This window comes from Micropterus dolomieu, linkage group LG17, assembly GCF_021292245.1.
Source record: "Micropterus dolomieu isolate WLL.071019.BEF.003 ecotype Adirondacks linkage group LG17, ASM2129224v1, whole genome shotgun sequence".
Taxonomy (NCBI): Eukaryota; Metazoa; Chordata; class Actinopteri; order Centrarchiformes; family Centrarchidae; genus Micropterus; species Micropterus dolomieu.
The window spans coordinates 32,904,588-32,923,678 of record NC_060166.1 but is presented as its reverse complement, the minus strand read 5'-3'; the positions used below and the strand labels follow the sequence as shown (position 1 = coordinate 32,923,678).

General features: G+C 41.8%; 4 protein-coding genes across 9 annotated transcripts in view; 2 read left to right on the top strand and 2 right to left on the bottom strand.

Annotated features, from left to right (window-relative positions):
- Window positions 1–219: 219 nt before the first annotated feature.
- On the top strand, window positions 220–7,003 carry ehd2b (EH-domain containing 2b). Of its 2 annotated transcripts, none has more exons than XM_046074166.1 (7): window positions 220–598; window positions 1,694–2,168; window positions 2,281–2,457; window positions 3,614–3,738; window positions 4,833–5,245; window positions 5,371–5,535; window positions 5,628–7,003. In XM_046074166.1, exons 2-7 carry the CDS (start codon window positions 1,948–1,950, stop codon window positions 6,174–6,176), a joined length of 1,650 nt encoding a protein of 549 aa, XP_045930122.1. In that variant the 5' UTR covers window positions 220–598; window positions 1,694–1,947; the 3' UTR covers window positions 6,177–7,003. The 2 variants fall into 2 exon arrangements, with proteins under 2 accessions (XP_045930122.1, XP_045930123.1); XM_046074167.1 differs by having other exon boundaries at window positions 221–598; window positions 3,614–3,711.
- Window positions 7,004–8,829: 1,826 nt separating this feature from the next.
- On the bottom strand, window positions 8,830–11,480 carry nup88 (nucleoporin 88). Its single transcript, XM_046074984.1, has one exon. The coding sequence runs from the start codon at window positions 11,431–11,433 to the stop codon at window positions 9,274–9,276; it is 2,160 nt and encodes a 719-aa protein (XP_045930940.1). The 5' UTR covers window positions 11,434–11,480; the 3' UTR covers window positions 8,830–9,273.
- A 61-nt stretch (window positions 11,481–11,541) lies between these two features.
- psmd8 (proteasome 26S subunit, non-ATPase 8) lies at window positions 11,542–15,027 on the top strand. Its single transcript, XM_046072842.1, has 6 exons — window positions 11,542–11,614; window positions 12,389–12,491; window positions 12,592–12,757; window positions 13,492–13,592; window positions 14,063–14,174; window positions 14,890–15,027. Exons 1-6 carry the CDS (start codon window positions 11,542–11,544, stop codon window positions 15,025–15,027), a joined length of 693 nt encoding a protein of 230 aa, XP_045928798.1.
- An 80-nt stretch (window positions 15,028–15,107) lies between these two features.
- The window catches only part of LOC123986627, a 5,864-nt gene continuing 1,880 nt past the window's right edge, over window positions 15,108–19,091 (bottom strand). For 4 of the 5 annotated variants that reach the window (XM_046074990.1, XM_046074987.1, XM_046074989.1 and 1 more), the window contains 3 exons: window positions 17,471–17,741; window positions 16,121–17,200; window positions 15,108–15,950 (listed from right to left, as the gene is read on the bottom strand). In XM_046074990.1, the coding sequence (XP_045930946.1) occupies window position 15,950; window positions 16,121–17,200; window positions 17,471–17,741 (1,352 nt within the window). In that variant the 3' untranslated portion in view covers window positions 15,108–15,949. Of the gene's footprint in view, window positions 15,951–16,120; window positions 17,201–17,470; window positions 18,350–18,969 lie in introns of all 5 variants that reach the window. The other variant, XM_046074986.1, reaches the window with a different exon arrangement.

The following is a 19,091-nucleotide window of genomic DNA, read 5'->3' as shown; positions in this document are numbered from 1 at the left end:
AAAACGTGAGTGAGAGGCCACAGCTAGAAGGGTGCAGCATGAGATGTTTACTGCTCAAAATATGCATAAGAACACTATGATGTTATGTCATGTTAAAAAAAAAAAAAAATGACTCCACCCAAATTATTTATTCACAACCCCCCTCCTTCAGGTCCACGCCCTCTGACCACAGCTCAGCTCATCCCTGTATTGAGCATAGTGTTAGTTCTGCTCACAGTGTTGCAAGGCATCCCTGGAAGAGGAGGTGCATTAAACTAGGAGAAGCGAGCAAGGGGAGAGAAAAGTGTGTGTGTGTGTGTTAGTGTTTGCCTTGTTCTCTTTCAGCGAGCAGAGTAAGGACCCTTGCCAGATTTGGAGCTCATCTGAAATGCATTAAACCCTGAAGAAGAACGATCCTCTATAATCTAGCTGCGTTGGCGCTCCACTGAGGGTTCCTATTTGCTGTCAGAGGTACACCCGTACATGTTGCTGCAGCTCCTCCAAGAGACTGTTTTTGTCTTCTCAAGTCAAAATATTTTCCAATCTCCAGACGGCAAGACTGGAGGGGAAAGAGTGATCAAGGTGTTGAAGAAGTCTGTGCTTTCTCCATAATTACGTGGTAAATACTGCTTTTTACACTTTAAATATGGTTATAATGATCAGCTAGTATTTTAACTTTTACTCAAACTTAGTCCGATTGTGATACAGTAGAGTTGATGGTGTTTGATGAGTGCAAAGATCACAACTTACACTTGGAAACTCGCATATCTTTTTGAAGATGTTTTTTTTTTCCATTTCTTCATTTGGATATTATGTATGACTCTCTTGATGCTTGTTGCTCCTGCATGTTACATTTTTTGTGTAAGTCCAAAATTGTGTTGCAATTGTGGTGTACAAACCCACAAGGCATTTTCCACCATCCTTATACTTTAGGAATTGATCCCAGAGCCTTAACCAAACCTTTGATTCTGACAGCAAGCCTGTAAAGCAACTTTTACTCATACAAATTGGTTGCCACGGTAATTATGTATGTAATGGCAGTGAAATCAAATTTAATGTCTCTCCTGTAGATCTCCAGGGTTCGCCATTTTGACAAATCTTTCCACACTGGTCTTGTGACATGTCAGGACTGGGTTGCCTATTCTCCTCTGGGCAGATTTTTTTTTTTTTATCCCTGTTTAAATGGGATTTGTAAGAGAGAAGCTCTCCTCAGATGAGTTCATGTCTAACCTTTGTGTCAGTCTGCTTCTAGTAATGAGGTATGCCTTTAATTCATAATCCAGTGTTTCTGTAGACTATGGTTAAAAAAAGACAGATTGTTGCTCAAGGGTTACATTTGTTTTTCCATATATAGCCTACTCTCTACAAGCTCTTTTCCTTACATGAACAACTGAGCCATCCACTGAGAGGAACTGCAGAGGATAAAAGGAATGTCTTACTCATTTCACTGTATAGAAATGAGCTATCCCTGTGCAAATCCTGACGCAGGGCTGGGTTTGCGAGTTTTCCAGTGTGAACACCAACTTTTTCCAGGCATGCTCGGATAATGCTTGGCAGACTCCTGGTGGGCTTACTCCAGATTCCACATCCTTACTCTAGGTTGTGTCAGACTTTGATCACCAGGTGCAAGAACACTAAGAAACTTTGCTATTTGGAATCTTTTTTTTCTATTTGGATTAATCTCCTCTTGTCTCATATTCTGTCCACATTACAGGGGTTAAACGTTATCAGTGTGGTGACTGTTTTCAAACGGGAAGATCCAGACTTCAAACGAAACAGCAGCCCTATCGTTCCCCTTGGTGTCTGCAGAGGAGGTTTCAAGGACAAGTGAGCAGCGTTCACATAAATACAGGAAACACCTGAAGGTTTTCCAAGGTTCAGCCACAGGAAATACAGCTCCAAACAACAGATATACTCTGACACAGATTTTTTATAAGAAGCTCTCTATCATCTTGTTAGTCAATCAACATGTCACGCTGGGGGCGAAAAAATGTGAAGAAGGCGCCTGAGGTGATCCGCACTGTGACAGAAGGGCTCAAGTCTTTGTATCGTAAGAAGCTGCTGCCTCTGGAGCAGTACTATGGTTTCCATGACTTCCACTCTCCCAGTCTGGAGGACGCAGACTTTGACAACAAGCCTATGGTGCTGGTGGTGGGACAGTACTCTACTGGAAAAACAACATTCATCAAGTAAGACATTACAGCCTAGCATCAAAGATTTGTTCACTGTTAGATTGTGTGTGATTGCTAAGTTTACCAGTAAGTTACTGAAAAAATTACAAGCTCTATGTGTGACTGATAGGTATCTACTGGAGCAGGATATTCCTGGAAGCAGGGTGGGACCTGAACCCACCACTGACTGCTTCACAGCCATCATGCATGGGGAGGTGGAGGGAGTCATCCCTGGGAACGCCCTTATTGTAGACCCCAACAAGCCTTTCCGCAAACTCAACCCTTTTGGAAACACCTTCCTCAACAGGTGAGAACAGGGACTGTATTCACAGTGCGTTGTGTAATGATTGCAGAGCAGACAGACTGGGGCTTGGGCCCTTTGCTGCATGATATCCCCTCTCTATTTCACCTGCCTTTCCTGTCTGTCTCTACTGTGACTATCAAATAAAGCAGAAATGCCAAAAAAAAGAATGATAATAATAAAAAAAACAATGGACTGACTGTGTGAGAGAATCCAAGGCATGAAAACGGGGAAGGAGAGATAACAGAAAGTTTTTTAGCTCTTTGGAATTTCAAGTCCTTGTGCCAAATTTCAGAGCAGGGAGGCACTTGCCTTATTTGTGGAAAAACGGAGAAAGGGAGCGATATCACCCGAGAGGGTGATGAAAGCTAATGTGCTCAGACAGGAACTGCAATGTACACAAGTTCAAAGACGAGGTCAGGGGGATACACAGCCTCTCGGGGCAAAGACAAATAAATGAAGTCACAGACTTTGCAAGGCTTAGGGAACTTGTAAGAGAAACCTTAACAGCGAAGTTCTTTCCTCTACTCTGTTTACTGTCTGGGCCGCCAGATTTCTGTGTTTTTCCACTGATGTAAACTAAGAATGAAGTCACATGTTTTACAATAGAGTGCTGTTAGCTGCTAGAAACATGAACATGCAGATAGACATGTGATAGAAACATTGCTACCATTAATGGCGCTCTAAACATGCCAGTTTTCCAGCAGTCCCTCTGCAGGGTGTGTTTGCAAACGTATTTGCGTCTCTTCTTTTGCTTTGACTTCCTGTTCTGGGAACGGTGGGCTCGTTAAGCTTTTACGCCACAGGAAGTGGTGTTGTTGTTCTAAGCCACACATCATTAGCAGGCCTTATTGTTTGATTCTGGCAGAAGTGGTCATTTTCCTTCAGGAAGCTCATAGCAATGTGAGGCCTGCTTGCACACAATGGCCTGCAGTAGGAGGGTGTGGGGGGGGGGGGGGGGGGGGGGGGGGGGGTGTGGAAAGAGCAGCTTCTAATCTGCCCCTTAGATCACACTGGCTTCTTTAATAAGAGTTAACCATTTTTTCACATGATTTAGACTATTTCCTTCTACACTGAAAGTGTATGAAACATATTTGCCCTCTTTGAACTTGTGTGTCATTGTTTATGTGATTTTTCCTCTGTCTGCTGATGAAAATACCAGGTTTCAGTGTGCCCAGATGCCCAACCAGGTCCTGGAGAGCATCAGCATTATTGACACACCGGGGATCCTGTCTGGTGCTAAGCAGAGAGTGAGCCGAGGTGAGAGAGGTGGCAAAGGTGGCAAAGGTGAGGAGAGGGCATGGGGGGCCTGCAGAGACGCACTTCCCTGAACGTCGGCTCACAAATTCATCTCCTTGGCACGCCTGGCTAACTCATGGGACCAGTTTGCTCTGTCACAATAACACTTGGCAGCAGGGCAAAAAAAACATCAGATGTACACTGAGCAGCCATAAAATCATAATCAGGAACAGAGATAGTACAGACAAAATTCTGTCAGCACATCTTGAAGAATGTACTGTTACTGAGAAATAACTATCACCATCATCTCACAGTAGTTTTTCACTTTTCTATTCATCCATGCTTTAAGTAACCTATTATTACTCAAGTCATTCTGCATGAGCAACTAACAAGTTTAAAGAGTCAGTGCATCCAGTGGTATCATGACGATTTTTTTTGCTGAGGTTTTGAAATTTATCTGTCTGTGAGATTTCTGCCTCCACCCAAATACAGTGGAGGTGAATGGAATGTTGTTTGTGGCTTTCACAGCACTGATAAATTACATTTTTAAAATTCTGCATCAACAAGTCTTCTCAGAGAGAGAGAGAGAGTACTTATTTCTCTGGATAATCCAAACTATTGCTTTGGTAAGTAGTAGTTCCAATGCAAACCGCTCACAGTGAAGTTTGTGGGAGTTACTGGGACATCAATTTTGAAAAGATGATGCTGTTAATTTTTTAAATAATGCTGTGAGTACCAGACAAAAGTCAACTGAAAAAAAATTTAGGTCGGTATTTGAAAACCTAGGAGAATAAAAACCAAATCTATCTACTATATAGCACTGGGGAAAGTGATAAAATATATTTTTTGTAATTTGGGTGAACTGACTATTTTAGTATGACTGTGTTAATACAGATGAAGAGATCACCTGTAAACTGGTATTTTACATGTGAACAGGGAGAGAGTTGTTTTTAGAAAGTGGTATTTTGCATTAAGTGAAGCCCTGAATGTACAGCTGAAGTGGATTTGACAGATCCAGAAGAAGTGTGAAGGGTTTGTGTCTATGTCGACCTTCTCCCCTCTCCTGCCCTCTTTTTTTGTTTAGTGCTTACTGCTCACTTGGGTCTATGAATAACTTACTCAACCTTTTTCTCTTCAAACAGGCTATGACTTCCCAGCTGTGCTGCGCTGGTTTGCAGAGCGCGTGGACCGCATCATACTGCTGTTTGATGCCCATAAACTGGAGATATCAGACGAGTTCTCCGAGGCCATCGGTGCCCTGAAAGGTAATGAGGACAAGCTACGTGTGGTGCTCAACAAGGCAGATATGGTGGGCACCCAGCAGCTGATGCGGGTGTACGGTGCACTCATGTGGTCCCTGGGAAAGGTGTTTGGCACCCCTGAGGTTCTGCGCGTCTACATCGGCTCCTTCTGGTCAGAGCCGCTGATGGTTACAGACAACCGTAAGCTGTTTGAGTTGGAGGAGGAAGATCTGTTCGCTGACATCCAGAACCTTCCTCGCAATGCAGCTTTACGCAAGCTGAATGACCTGGTCAAGAGGGCACGTCTAGTTAGGGTGGGTTTTATTGACATGTCGACGTGCTTATTAAATTATGATTTACAGCTTGACATTTCTGCACTCTAATCATGTTAGTTGTGTTAAAACCTTGGTGGAAAAATAGTTTTAATTTTTAATCCCAGGTCCATGCCCACATCATCAGCTATCTGAAGCAGGAGATGCCTTCTGTCTTCAGAAAGGACAATAAAAAGAAGAATCTGATCTACCAGTTGCCAGTTATTTTCTCCAAGATCCAGCTGCAGCAAAACATTTCTGCTGGAGACTTCCCAGATTGTGCCAAGATGCAGGTTAGTCTGAGTCTGTTTGTTTTCACTAATGGGCACAGCTGAAATCATGAGCTGAGATCTTGTGGCTAATTTTTATCATTCCCTTTGTAAAGGAGCAACTGATGGTTCATGATTTCACAAAGTTCAAAACCGTGAAGCCTAATCTAATGGCAGCCTTGGATGAGTTGCTCTCCGCCGACATTGCAAAACTCATGCCTCTCCTGCGGCAGGAGGAGCTGGAAGCAGGTGAGCAACTAGGGGTGCAGGGTGGAGCCTTCATTGGGAACCGAGCCGGACCCTTCAATGAGGGCGACCCCTTTGCAGAGGAGAACGGAGAGGGATGTGAAGAGGAGGATGATTGGGTCGTGACCAAAGACAAGCCCAAATATGATGAAATCTTCTATAACCTCGCTCCCAATGAGGGGAAACTGAGTGGCATCAAGGCTAAGGACTGGATGGTGAGCTCCCGCCTGCCCAACTCGGTGCTGGGTCGCATCTGGAAGCTGTCGGATGTGGACCACGATGGCATGCTGGATGATGAAGAATTTGCTCTGGCCAGCCACCTGATTGAGGTTAAGCTGGAGGGCCATGGTCTACCCCCTGAGCTTCCTACACGTCTGATCCCGCCCTCCAAACGCAGGCAGAAGGGTTCTGATGCATAGACATGTCACAAAGTCCCTGGAGCTGAGAGATACTCTTCTCTATTGGCTTTCACACTTATGCTACTGTTAGTGTTTGCTCCTATTTTTCTCCAGACCCATGACCCAAAAAGTTGTATGTAATGCGTTCAACTTTTCCTCTGAGACCAATTTGGTCTTGCACAATGGACCGTACTGTATTAAAGTTTAAGTCAATCCTTTGAGACTACAACAAGGCCTTACTGCAAAAGATTTTGTATTATGAAGTCACACGGGTCTGGGTGCTTCTTCCATTTGGCTTCTCAAAGTTAGCTTTTTATGATGAGCATTAAAAATATACCTACTTGTGTTTGCTGAGCAGAAATAAATAAAGGCTGGCAGCCTCTAAGTGAGCATTTTTCAACATAGATTTTACTGAAAACATAGGAAAGGTTTTCTGTATTAAATCCTTTAAATTCAACATTCATTCAGTGACTAGATTGGACTGGCAAATATTATCTTGGTAATAATTTGTAATTCGAGTGAGGGTATCATCTACAAGTGTATTTACAAGACTTATATTGCTTGTTTATAGCATTTTAAACTCAAACTGGCAGCACAAATCTAATAACCTAAATGCATTTCACTTTGATGCTTTACATGCCACAATTTTGTGCAGATACTATATATTATTTTTGTAATTGTTGCTGTTGTTTTATATGTGCAGGAACAATATCTCAGTCATAAAAGAATATGACATGCTGAGATAAACTTTTCAACTAGACTGAATGATTGATATATTACTGACTACTGTACACATCTCCACCAACTGTTAACTATATTTGTAACCAAAATAAAATTCCCTGACTGTGTCTTGTCTCTTGAGTGACCCCTTTGTAAGTAAAAGTTCAAAGCTTGAAAGTAACTAAAATATTTGGTTATGAAAAATGGATACAGTGAAACATAAAGCTCATGACATGGAACCAGTTGTTGAGTGCATTTCATTTGGCAATCTTTTGAAAAGATTTTCTTTTCTATCAAGCTCACTTGGTCTCTCAGTGACAGACCACAAAAACAGTGAGTCACACTCTCCCCTGCCAAGTCCCCATACCACCATTTTCCGAGGCTCTCCCATCATTCCCACCAACTGAAGACCTTTCTCTGCCTCTCTCTCTTTAACACACTCGCAGTTAAACACAGTCCAGTCCCCTTCTTCGCTGTTAAGTTCTATATTCACTCTCTCATTAGCACGCCTGTAAATCGGTTTGGTTTAATCCTGTGTAAACTATGCGGTATAAGCACAAATATGTATTCCACGTAGAACTGTGCGTGTTTCACATAAGGCTTTTAAGGTTTGCAGAAGGAGTGGCCTCCCCGCCTCCCTGTTCCACTCCTCCATGGAAAGAAACACAAATGAGAAACAGAGGCAAAGCAGCCCTTTCCTCCTTGCTCACTGGTTTATAGTGACTCACATGTGAAGAATGTGGTGGGCTGGTCTAAGAGTTATTAATATCTCCTTTCCTAGGGTCCACTAAGTTTCCTCAGGCTCATGCACAGGATCTAGACACTGTACCTTTATGAAAGACTTTAACAACATATCCCTATTTGGAGTGTTCCTGAGCTAGACCTGCAGCACACCACGCCTTCTCCTCTTTATTTGTGTGTGAGAGAGAAAGAGGGAGGTAATATGTGAAAAAGTCAAGGTGACAAAATTCACTGAGGACAGCTGAAATGGTCTTATGGACTTATAGTTTCTTTACTATAAACTGACTTTGCTTGCTTCTTGTATATTTTTAAGTTACTGCTAGATTGCATTTTAGACAGATGGATAAAAAATCCCCATAGCAGTTTGAACAATGCCCATCTGTTACATAATTAGGCTGTGCTGAGTCATAAATCATCTCAAACATGTGTTGCTCAAATAAAGCTATGCAGTGCTGCCACAGAAAGGGGGTGAAACTTGCAGGCAGGCCTACACTACAGCACAGCATCCCCACCAACATCAGACATCCCTAACAATGAAGCTTACTCAACGAAACCGGGGTCTCCATATACGTCACCCAGTGTTTATGTGGGGAATTCCTCACTAGCAAACCTGCTGTGGAAGAAATACTGAGGTCATCAACTCTGGAGAGGGGTGACATCTGGTGGATACAGGATTCCTGGCAACCTTACACAAACTGTATACAAGAGTGTCCAACTGTAGATGGCAGACTGGAGGCATGTGCATTAAAGGACAGTGTGCACATACTGTATGGTGGAAATGTTGCTGTAATGGTTCCTCCTGAAGTGATCCACGATGTGGTTCCTCCTTTTGTGCAAAACATTTTAATGTTCAGCTGAAACTAATAAAAGCCTTCAGAGTTAGTCAAATCAGACTGCTGAAGCTTCAGTTGAATTTAAATATGCATTTACAGTACACAAAGCAGGGCGTAATAAAGATGAAGGATTCTGACCCCTATCTCGTTTGGAGTTAGGAAGGGATCTCTTGTTGCATTATGGACAAAAGGACAAATTACAATGCACAAAGCATTTAACTCCACACACAAAAATGTGAACCTATCCTTTAACCTCCCTTTCTCTATCCTTTTTTTGTATGTTGTATTTAAGTCAATGTGTTTTTAATTCACTTAAAATTGCATTTATCTTGGACAATAGTAAAAGGCTAATGTAATTTGTCACAAACGAGTAAAGACAGTTACAGAGAACTTTAAGTTTTATTATTAATCCAAAAAGGGAGCAAACCATGTTGAAAATGCATATGCTAAATAGATTCTCAAAATATTTCCCATTTTACCTGCCTACACATGGTATATTCTGCGCTGACTAAATCACTGACTCAAACTCTTAACATTTAAAAATACTGAAAAAAAAGCAAAACTTTATGCATGACAGGAAGGCAAACCTATCGTATCCCTATTAAGAGGCAAACAACATGTAGTATCAAAGGTAAAGTTATATCAGCGTATATAAAATGTTTTCATTCCAATACCCATTCATGGCACATGAACTTATGACAAAAGCACTCATTCCAGTTTCTCATCAAATGTCACAAATTTCAATTCAATAACAGTATTCAAAACATCATTTGAATAATGTCCCCCAATAGTTTGCAATACAATTTTAGTGATTTCTACAGTGCTTAGAAACTGAAATGGTTTTTGATGTCTTTGATCTGTTTCATCATGTCACCAATTTGCTGTCCCTGTTCACGGAGGACATCTTGAACAACCTTCTTCTGGTGGGCATTGAGTGAAACTGTTGTCCTGGCTGCAGGCACATCCTTGTCCACTTGTTTCTTCTGGTACTCCATCTTCATCTTCACCTGTCTGATGAGGTTGTCCAAGTGTTTCAGCTGATCGCCAATGGTCTGCAGCTCCCTCTTCATGTCCTTTTCACTGTTTGACAGTATGGGTAGTTGGCTTTGCAGGCTGCCCAGCACTTTTTTAACCCTGTTCATGATGGTTTCCTGACGATACTTTGCATCTTCGTACTTATCAGCCAGCCTCTCTGCTGCCTCTCTCAGACTCATCCTCTCCTCCCTGCACAGAGCCAACTCTTCCAGCTGCTTTTTCTTCTGACCTGTCAGGAGTTTTACCCTTCTCTGCATCTCTTCACGGGCCATGTCCTGCTTGAGAATGTACTCCTCATGGAAGACCTGTGTGGCTCTGCTAAGGAGCTGCAGACACTCTGGAGGTGGTGGTGACGTGTCCTTGTCCCCAGCCTTAAGTACGAGAGGATTGGTAGAGCTACGTACCAGGATGTTGCGGATGTGCTGCTCGAAGGAGTCGTCAGCCAGCCCACGCAGAGGGGAGCTTCCAGAGCCTGGACCTGGATGGGAACAAAGCAGGGGAGGAGAGGGAGGGCGAATGGAGCTCAGCAGGGGCAAAAGGATGCACTCGTAGGTGCTGGTAATGCAGATCATAGTGGCGCCCAAGGAAAGGTCAGACACAATCAAAAAGCCACGAATTGGAGCTGACCGATTGGTTAGAAGTGGTCTGGTACAAAGAATGTGTTCTACAATACAGCGCTTCTCAGCAGCCAGCTCCTGGATACTGTCCTTATCCTCCTCATCTGACCGCAGGAACTTCTGCAGCTTGTTGACCCAGATTAGCCCCACACTGTGCACTCCTGCTTCGTGGGTGCAGTGATACCTGTGCTCACACAGGGGGTCTCTGTGCAGTCTGATTGGACAGGTGAAATCAAACTCTTGAGGCTCCTCATCCTCTCCTGTGGCTACTTTAAGGGTGAGCTCTAGCTCAACACACTCAAATACATAGAGAGCAGGCACTGCCTCTGTTCCCTGGATCCACTTCTCCACTGCCCCTGTCTCATCCTCTTCATCAGACTCCAGCACCACACAGTGATACAGCGTGCCTGTTTCAGTAGCGATGACCAGGATGCTGGGCACACATGGCAGGCAGAGAATGGCACAAGCATCATAGCCATAGTTATCCTCTGCTGCAGGATACATCGGAAGGGGTCCAACGGGTTTACTTAGACTCACGCCGTTTGCCTGGCTCGTGTAGCTCACATACGTCTCCCCATTTTCGTAGAGGATGTACAGAGGGTAGACCAGCTGTTCTTTGGAGCACTGTGCTGCCAGCTTCCGATGGGGGGAAGAAATCGGCCCAAAGTCAAACGCCACTGCTATCTCGCCTAGAGATGCTGCATATGAACGGACTGGATGATGGACGCTGCTGTCATCTTCCGACTGCGACACTGGCAGGACTTTGGTCAGCGTCTGGGGCGACTTCAAGCCGTAAAACCTGATGGTGTTGTCGGATGTGAGCAGCACCAAGTGGGGCTCATCGGTCTCGCTGGGGTACCAAGCCGCCTGCCGCAGTTTCACTGACGGTGAGCTGGTGAAGAAGCGCTCTGCCACCGGGATGGTCTTGCAGTTGATTTCGCTCCTTCCTCCCTCGAACTCGGACCTCTTGCCCCACCGCTGAGGGAGCTCCAGCACCGAGACGCCTCGCTGCCCGACGAGCGCGACATGGTGCTGCGTTGGACTTAGCAGCACTTGGCACACTTCGAAAAGAGGAGGGTTAATGCACAGCAATGCTTGATAGTTCCCGCTACTGCGACTCTCATCCGAGTTTAGCTGTCGCAAGTTGGTCGTGTAAAACACGCGGTCGGCGTCGTCCCACACGAAAAAGTCCCCACCCAAACAAAAGGTAAGGTTTTTAGCGACCCCCCTTTCATTTGCGTTAGCTTCCAAGTCCAACTTCTCTCGTATGTTTCTGAAAATTGCATGATTTGGTAAATCATTTAGCCATCGTTCACCGCTGAATGCCGCCATCTTGAACCGCCGCCTGTCTCAGCCAGCCCATGGCAACCAATACGACTGTTTCACGACAGTCCTTTAACGTATTCCGTTGGCCGGTGTCGTGGATTTTGCAGAATCACCATGGCGTTGAAAGAGACTGCGGGGTTGTATGAGACGCTGAAAGCAGAGTGGAACAAGAAAAACCCAAACCTGAGTAAATGTGGAGAACTTCTAACCAAACTTAAGGTAGAGTCGCACTTTTTAATGTCTATTTTTATTGTAAGCAGGAACACTGGCTAATATTAAGAAGCGTCGGCGCTGTTAGCAAATGTAGCTAAGCTTGCTAACCTAGGCTAGCTAGGCTAATTCTGAGCGTAAGTTTGAGTATTTCCATTAACCTGTAGACACCTACAATGATGTTTCTTTTGTGATAATAACGTTGAGTGTCAGTTTGTTAACATCATTTTATAGTTTTGCCGAAAAGGCAATTTAATCGTTTTAGGATTTCTGTTACGACAATCAGGAAACAAATCATTATTACTGTCAGTGTTGCTAATGTTAACAGTTAAGTCATCGTTCGCTAATTCATTCTCCAGCTAGTTTCAATCTGGAGCTGACACAACAAAAACAAACATTAACATGATAGTTAGTGAAGACAAAATTCTTTGTTTTTTAAAATATTAATGTTAAAATTCTATCGTTCAGACGATGGTTTTACTTTCCAAAAACCCAGTGCCGTAGTAGGAGGAGCTACAAATTTGGATAACACAAGTGACAGGTGAAGTTTGAATTTTTTATAGAAAATGACACCCAACTCCTCTTTACAGGTTTCATTACTGGAGCTGAACTTTTTACCTACCAGTGGGTCCGCGCTCACAAAGCAGCAGCTCATTTTAGCTCGTGAGTATATGTGGCAAGTCAAGTTGACAGACAACATGCATTTAAAACATGGATTAGTTATCAATTAAGATTTGTGTCTGTGTTTTAGGCGATGTCCTTGAAATTGGAGCCCTGTGGAGTATCCTCAAGAAGGACATCCCTTCATTTGAGAGATACATGGCCCAGCTAAAATGTTACTACTTTGATTACAAGTAATGCCACCTTCGTGGTTTTTCCTGTATAGTTGGATTTTGTTACTTTCTACTCAGTGGGTTTTTGTAACATTGCTCTTTCTTTACCTTTCTTATTAAGGGACGAACTACCTGAAGCTGCCTACATGCACCAGTTACTTGGACTGAACCTGCTCTTCCTGCTCTCACAGAACCGTGTGTCTGAGTTTCACACAGAACTTGAGAGACTGAGTGCACGAGATATTCAGACCAACGTATACATCAGACACCCAGTGTCCTTGGAGCAGGTACTGCAGTTTACCCCCAGACAAAGCACATAAGTCATAAACATAAGGCTTTATGTTGCATTGTTATGAGTGTCAAGGGATTATATTTTGACATTTGTACCCACAAATTAATAAATTGGGTTGTAGAATTTCTTAATTGATTTACCTAAATTAGTATCGTTTCATTATTTGAGCAAAAGGATTTATTTTTATTTATTTATTTAAAAGGGACAGTGCATATTAATGAATGTATTTGCTTTTTAGCAATGTAAATATGCGAGAATTAGCCCGGAGACAATTTTTCTTCTGTTGTCCCTGGCAATTGGTTGCAGATTGTTGTGACTAGTCCCGAAAATTAGGGAGGAGCACCCAGAGGGTTAGTGGAAGGCTAGCTGTGTTTTGGGGTAGTGGTGCCTTAAAATTAATTGATGAATTAACTGATGAATCAAATTATCATATTTCAACATTGTATTTATACAGTTTTGGCACTACAGTAGACGTTTCAGTACTCCATGTTTACTTTTAGTTGGCCATGTTTGACTCCTGTGTGCAGACATGTCTCAGGTAATAGACATCTATCTTTATAAAGTTTGATTTAGATTTCAAAGTTACAAGCACAAATAAATTGGCAGGCCTTGGTAAATGTTTTCCCAGATGCAGGGCTCTGTTGAATTCAATGTTTACATATAATATAAACACAGTGTCAATAATACCTTGTATGTAAATACCACTGTTCTGAAATTGCTCATTTTCAGTACTTAATGGAGGGAAGCTACAACAAGGTGTTTCTTGCCAAAGGCAACATCCCTGCTGAGAGCTACACCTTTTTTATTGATATTCTGCTTGACACAATTCGGTAAGAATCAACATGATAACCATGTTTCATCATTTCTACACTCGTTTCTTTTTTGTGTGCTTTATAACCAATGCTCGTGTTTATTTTCCTTATAAAATTAATTTGTAAATTTATTTTCAGGTCCCAGTGCATCTTGAGATTAAAAAAATTTGCTTGTGTAATACCATGGAAATACTAGTGAATGTCATGACTGGTTGACAGTTCATTCAACCGTATCCCGATATATCGATAAATGGCACCTTCAGCATAGTTACGGTACTAATTGTTTATGCTACCTAAGATTTTAGCCAAAATGGATGACAATTAAACACAACCTCCTTTTCTTTCCTATAGTAAGTGATCTCTAGAAAGTATTGACTCTGCAAAGGAATCAACTTCATTTCAGTTATTTTTTAATTATCAGGAAGACCAGGTGATGATATGACATTGTCTTTTAAAGATAATTTAAACTGTGGTCTTTTCAATTGCAGTGATGAGATCGCAGGTTGCATAGAGAAAGCATATGAGCAGATCCAGTTCAGTGAAGCCACCCGTGTGCTTTTCTTCAGTTCCCCCAAAAAGATGACAGAGTATGCCAAGAAGGTATGTATATATGTATTTGGGAGGCAAAATGAATTTGTATGTCAAATTAAGTAGTATGCAGAGATTACAAGAAGAAAACATTTGCTTCCTGATTTAAAGAAAAAATTAAAAAAATTGTATTGTATTTTGAGGCTGAAATGAATATAATGGTGTGAGTGTCCACTCACATTTTCAGTACGAGGTTTGGTGGCAACTAACTTTTTTAGTTATCTGAAGAAAAGAGAGGTTATCATGAGGGCTGGTACCTACCAAGATGCATCTCACATTGTAGGCGTCATTACTACTAGACATGTTTCTTCATAATGTATCTTACTAATATAGGGAAAATGTTTGGATCTCCATGGATGCATAACATCTGCATTACTGTACCTTGTGCTAGCTGAACCCGAAAGGGCATGTCATTAGTGTAATTAGCTTTAACAGCAACACCCTGTTAGGGTTTTAAAACAAGGCTCAATGCAGGATAGGATCGATTACTTAGTTGTCCAATAAGTAGTATTTAAATAAACAGAAGCCAATGAAAAAATTTGGTTAGGTGGAAAAAGCAGCCAGTCACTGGAATGGTAGATTGCTTATCGTTTAACCTTCAGCTGTTCTTCAACAAGTTTTTCTTGTGATTACATTTTTAAAATTGAAACAAAATTCCTTCCTAGGTTCTTGCCTAAAATGAATAAAAGCGGTAAACAGCCCAAACTGATTGTTCATTTCATTTCAGAGGGGATGGAGTCTGAGCCCAGATGGCTATTACTCTTTCACCAGTCAACAGCAGCGGACAGAAGAGGTGACCATCCCCTCCACAGAGCTGGCACAACAGGTCATCGAATATGCACGACAGCTGGAAATGATTGTGTAATCCGCCCCCAGGAACACACTCAACCATGTACAGACACACTCAGACATACACGCTGCTGATCCAGTATACATCCAGTCAGCTCAAATGCAATTTCCCTGAGGAATATGACTTTATTGATTGCCAGAGTGGTTGATTTGTTGCCCATACCTCAATAATCCACCAACCATTATTTTTCCTGTATTATTAAACCTGTCTGCAGGTCTTCCTGTCTGGCAGTTTGCTTTCATGTTAAAAGATGGGGAACAAAAGTAAAAGTATGACAGGTGACTAGCGGATTCAGCTATTTCTACACATCTACCTTTTATTTGCATACAAAGATTTAAATGTTAATTTTATCCAGGATGCCATCTGGTTGAAAAGTTGAACTTTTTATGGGTCCAGCTGGTGACCAAAATAAGTCCAGCTGCTACATTACCTGTGGGTCTCAGCTCTTTTACAACTACAAGAAAGTTAATCACAGTCACCACCACTATAAACACAACTTAACCTACCCCCCTTTGTATACAAAGTTGATTTTCTCCTTAGTAGAGCTCACAGAAATGTATTGCCCTTGCCTTGTATCCTAGCAACTGACAGAAATGCCATTGAAGTTTGTGAGTGTTTTCTAAATGGTAATACCTCTTCCTCCCTAGATGGTTTGTAATCCAGTTGATCTTACAATGCAAATCTTTGTCTGCAATAAAGGATTCAGAAAATAAACTTTTTGAATGATTGAGTTTCATTTTTTTTTTTTTTACACTACAACTCTATAACGTATTTTTACAAATTAAAAAATGTGGGTGATTAATGTAACATATCTTAAGTGTCTTCTCTCATTGGTGAGAATGTCCTTCCTTTTGTGTCTTGTCATTGCTAAACAAACTGCAAATCTTTCTTTGGTGACCCAAGGAGGCCCATACAGGTAGTTTGGGCATTCGTCAGATCTGTAGAAGTAGTGGGCAAAGATGTCATTTACTGATTTTTAACCAGTGGTATAAGACAGAACAAAGGAAAATACAAGGAAGAACAAAACGGACTGCAGAATGTCTGATAGCAAAAATACCGTTAATAATGTTTGAGTTTGAACTACAAAACGGCTATAAGTGTAGCTCACCACTTTCGGATGTTTTGTGGAAAATCTGTCCCTGGGTTATGCAGGCAGTCAACCTTATGGGGACAGACCCGATTCACTGTAAACGGGTACCATCGGCCCTCAGTGTGGACTTTGTGTACAGGAGGCACTGCAGGTGTGATGCCTTGCTCCAGTATTTCATTTTTAACCTGACCATTCCTGTTTGCTTTCATAGGGTCATTTCTTGTATTATAAGGTTGGTTTTGATTTAATGCTTTGAATGTGCATTGTTTCTTAGGTTTAACAGCAGTATCTGAAGGTAGGGAAACCTTAAGTTCACGCTGGAGCCTCAACTTGACACTTGGATTATGAGTTGCAGCATTGTTTGGGGCAGTTGTAGGCTTCCTTTCAACAAGTGGGGCCTTTGGTGTGGCAGGTGCTAGTGCTTTTACATTGACTTTTTGCGTGTGAGATGAAGTGTTCCCATTGGTGTTACTGTCAGCTTTGTTGGGTTGAGGTATTTGTTGTGGCTCATTGCGTTTCTTGATTTTGGTTTTTCCCATGGTAGCGTAACCTTGCTGCTGTGAACTCTCTTGCACAGTGGTGACAGTGTCATCGGCTGTTTGCTGGGAGCTCTTATGGTCCTCTCTTGTCTGAGCCTTTAATTTCTTTGCTAGTTTCAGTCTTAGTCTCATTTTTGTAGTGTTAGCACGGGTTATTTCTGATTTGACCCTCAAACAATATTGATAGTCCACTGTTACGATGTCGGTGACACTGTTTTGGTTCAGGCATTGTACATTTTCCTCATTCTTGATGTGAGCTATTGACTGATTTAACATTTGTGCTGCATGGTCTGGTGGCTCTGTAAGCTCGGCGACAGGCATTTCAGCAGTGCCTGGTATTGTTGTGCTTCGCTCTGCAATGCTGTTCGCCTTGTTTGTTGCATGGCAGGTAAAGTCATTGCTTGCTTCGTTCACACAATTTAATTTTTGACTCTGTGATTTGTTGTGTAGGTTTTCTGTAGTTACATCTTTGACCACCGCTCTGTAGGTATGCAGAGGTGCTTGCATTTCAGAGGCAATAAGTTGAGGGTTCATCTCTTGTTGCTTTTTACTTCCAAAACTGGTGAGGTTGGCACACACATGTTCATATGTTACAAATCTACAGTACATACAGAACATATATCTACACAAGAATAAGGGTGCTACAATATGGGTTGTTAAACTATTAATCTGTTAGTACTTTACGCAGCGTCTTAACGAGGTTGAGGACAACACTGAATAAAGCAGGACAACATTGCTGGTATCATCATATTATATTGTATCACTTAGTATTTTTGTTTTTTATTAATTCTAATAAAATGTATTAATGCATACAAAGAACTCAACTCACCTGCATTCTACCCGACGTGAGGTAGTGCTGCAGAGTGCCCGGTTTACTTCTTGGACTGAGTCTGCAGTAGCCCTCATACTCGGGTCACACAGTGCAACAGTCCTTACTGTCTGTAGTGGTACCTCTGTGGTTTCCTTTACTGCAAGCCTCTGCTGTGACTGGTTTAAATTTCTAGATTCCTCAGGTTGAGTATGACCATACATCACCTTTTTGTTTTCCTGTTGCTGTACTGGTGCTGTAGTTTTTTTCTGTTGCTGCACTGGTGCTGAATGTCTTGACTGCTGCTGGCTTACTTTTTCAGGTACATCCTGAAATTGCTGTAAGATGTCTGACCTCAGAGCATCAAATTTTCCTGCAGTTACTTTCCCACCACAGTATGGTCCAGTGCTTGGTTTTGCAGGTGTAGCCCGTTGGAGCATTGGTTTTGGAGTACAGGTCTTTTTGTCCTTAGGTTGTGCAGGAGATGTGTGTTGTTCAGTCACTCTCACAGCTGAGGCCAGATTTGGGATATGCTTTACTGGCTCAGCATCCTGTGAACTGCTTACAGTCTTGTGAATTATTTGTTTTCTGTTTTGAGGGGCATCAACTGCAGGAGCTTGAAGCATCCTTGTGAGCATTGCTTCATTACCATTACTGGGTTCCATTTGACAAGTAATAAGTTGAGTAGGGCCTTGTCCTGGACAAGTGTCGGCAGTGTTTGAGAGGTTTCCAGTTGAAGCATTTACTTCACCATGGTTAAAGTCAGTTGCCTCGTTGGTTGCTGCTTCTTTTGTTGCTGCTTCTTTTGCATTCCCGTTTTTTATGTCATTGTTGAATGGATGCTGATCTTTGTGTTTCATCTTTTTTGACCTAGAATATCCATCCTTTTATTCCATTTTCCTGCAAAATATTTGTTGTGTTTTATCAAGGTTAAGCCTGGTAATATTCTATAATTTTCTTATTGTCAACAAATCCAGTGAAAAGGCCAAAACCACCACTGAACTGACTACTAACAAGTTCGGTTTGTGTAGCTAAAGCTGTTGTTGATTAGTGAACCTTTAAAAATAATAATAAAGAAGTCATCTTTCTAGTTAAAGATGGGCTAAACAAATAAATAATTAACACTGTTGGTTTTGGTACTTTCATGGTAGTCCTATTTGTGGACAATAAGAAAAATAAAAAATAACAGCAAAGGCGATGCAAGGAGAGACACTTTTCATGTTTTGTGGTTTTGTAAAGACCACTTGATGCACATTATTTTATCTCTGCTAAACAGTTTTTAATCTAGCTAGTTGTATATGTGGGTGCTAAATTTCCAGAATTATAAGCAGTGTATGATTCCAACATGTCATATAATATTCTGGGCTAGAACAGTACAGTTTGTCCAAAATCAGAGAGGAAAATAAGGTTACAGAACATGACAATTTAAGTTAACAGATAACAGACATTCTTAAAAAGGGGTTGGGGGAATACTGTGTCAAATTACATATTGGATATATTGTAAATTTTGATTTTGTTACCTGCCACTGAAACTCCCGAAGTGCTTAAGGGAACGTCAGAAAAATAAGGGTTTCTGCTTAGCTTAACACAAACATTCGTTAATGTTACCTTCGTGTTTCCCAGTCATTTTAGAGTAACATTA

Coding starts and splice junctions, on each gene's coding strand:
- ehd2b (XM_046074166.1), top strand. CDS start 1,948: ATGTCACGCTGGGGGCGAAAAAATGTGAAGAAGGCGCCTGAGGTGATC. Junction 2,169..2,280: donor GGAAAAACAACATTCATCAA/GTAAGACATTAC, acceptor TGTGACTGATAG/GTATCTACTGGAGCAGGATA. Junction 5,536..5,627: donor CAGATTGTGCCAAGATGCAG/GTTAGTCTGAGT, acceptor CCCTTTGTAAAG/GAGCAACTGATGGTTCATGA.
- nup88 (XM_046074984.1), bottom strand. CDS start 11,433: ATGGCGGCATTCAGCGGTGAACGATGGCTAAATGATTTACCAAATCAT.
- psmd8 (XM_046072842.1), top strand. CDS start 11,542: ATGGCGTTGAAAGAGACTGCGGGGTTGTATGAGACGCTGAAAGCAGAG. Junction 12,492..12,591: donor TGTTACTACTTTGATTACAA/GTAATGCCACCT, acceptor TTTCTTATTAAG/GGACGAACTACCTGAAGCTG. Junction 13,593..14,062: donor ATTCTGCTTGACACAATTCG/GTAAGAATCAAC, acceptor TTTCAATTGCAG/TGATGAGATCGCAGGTTGCA.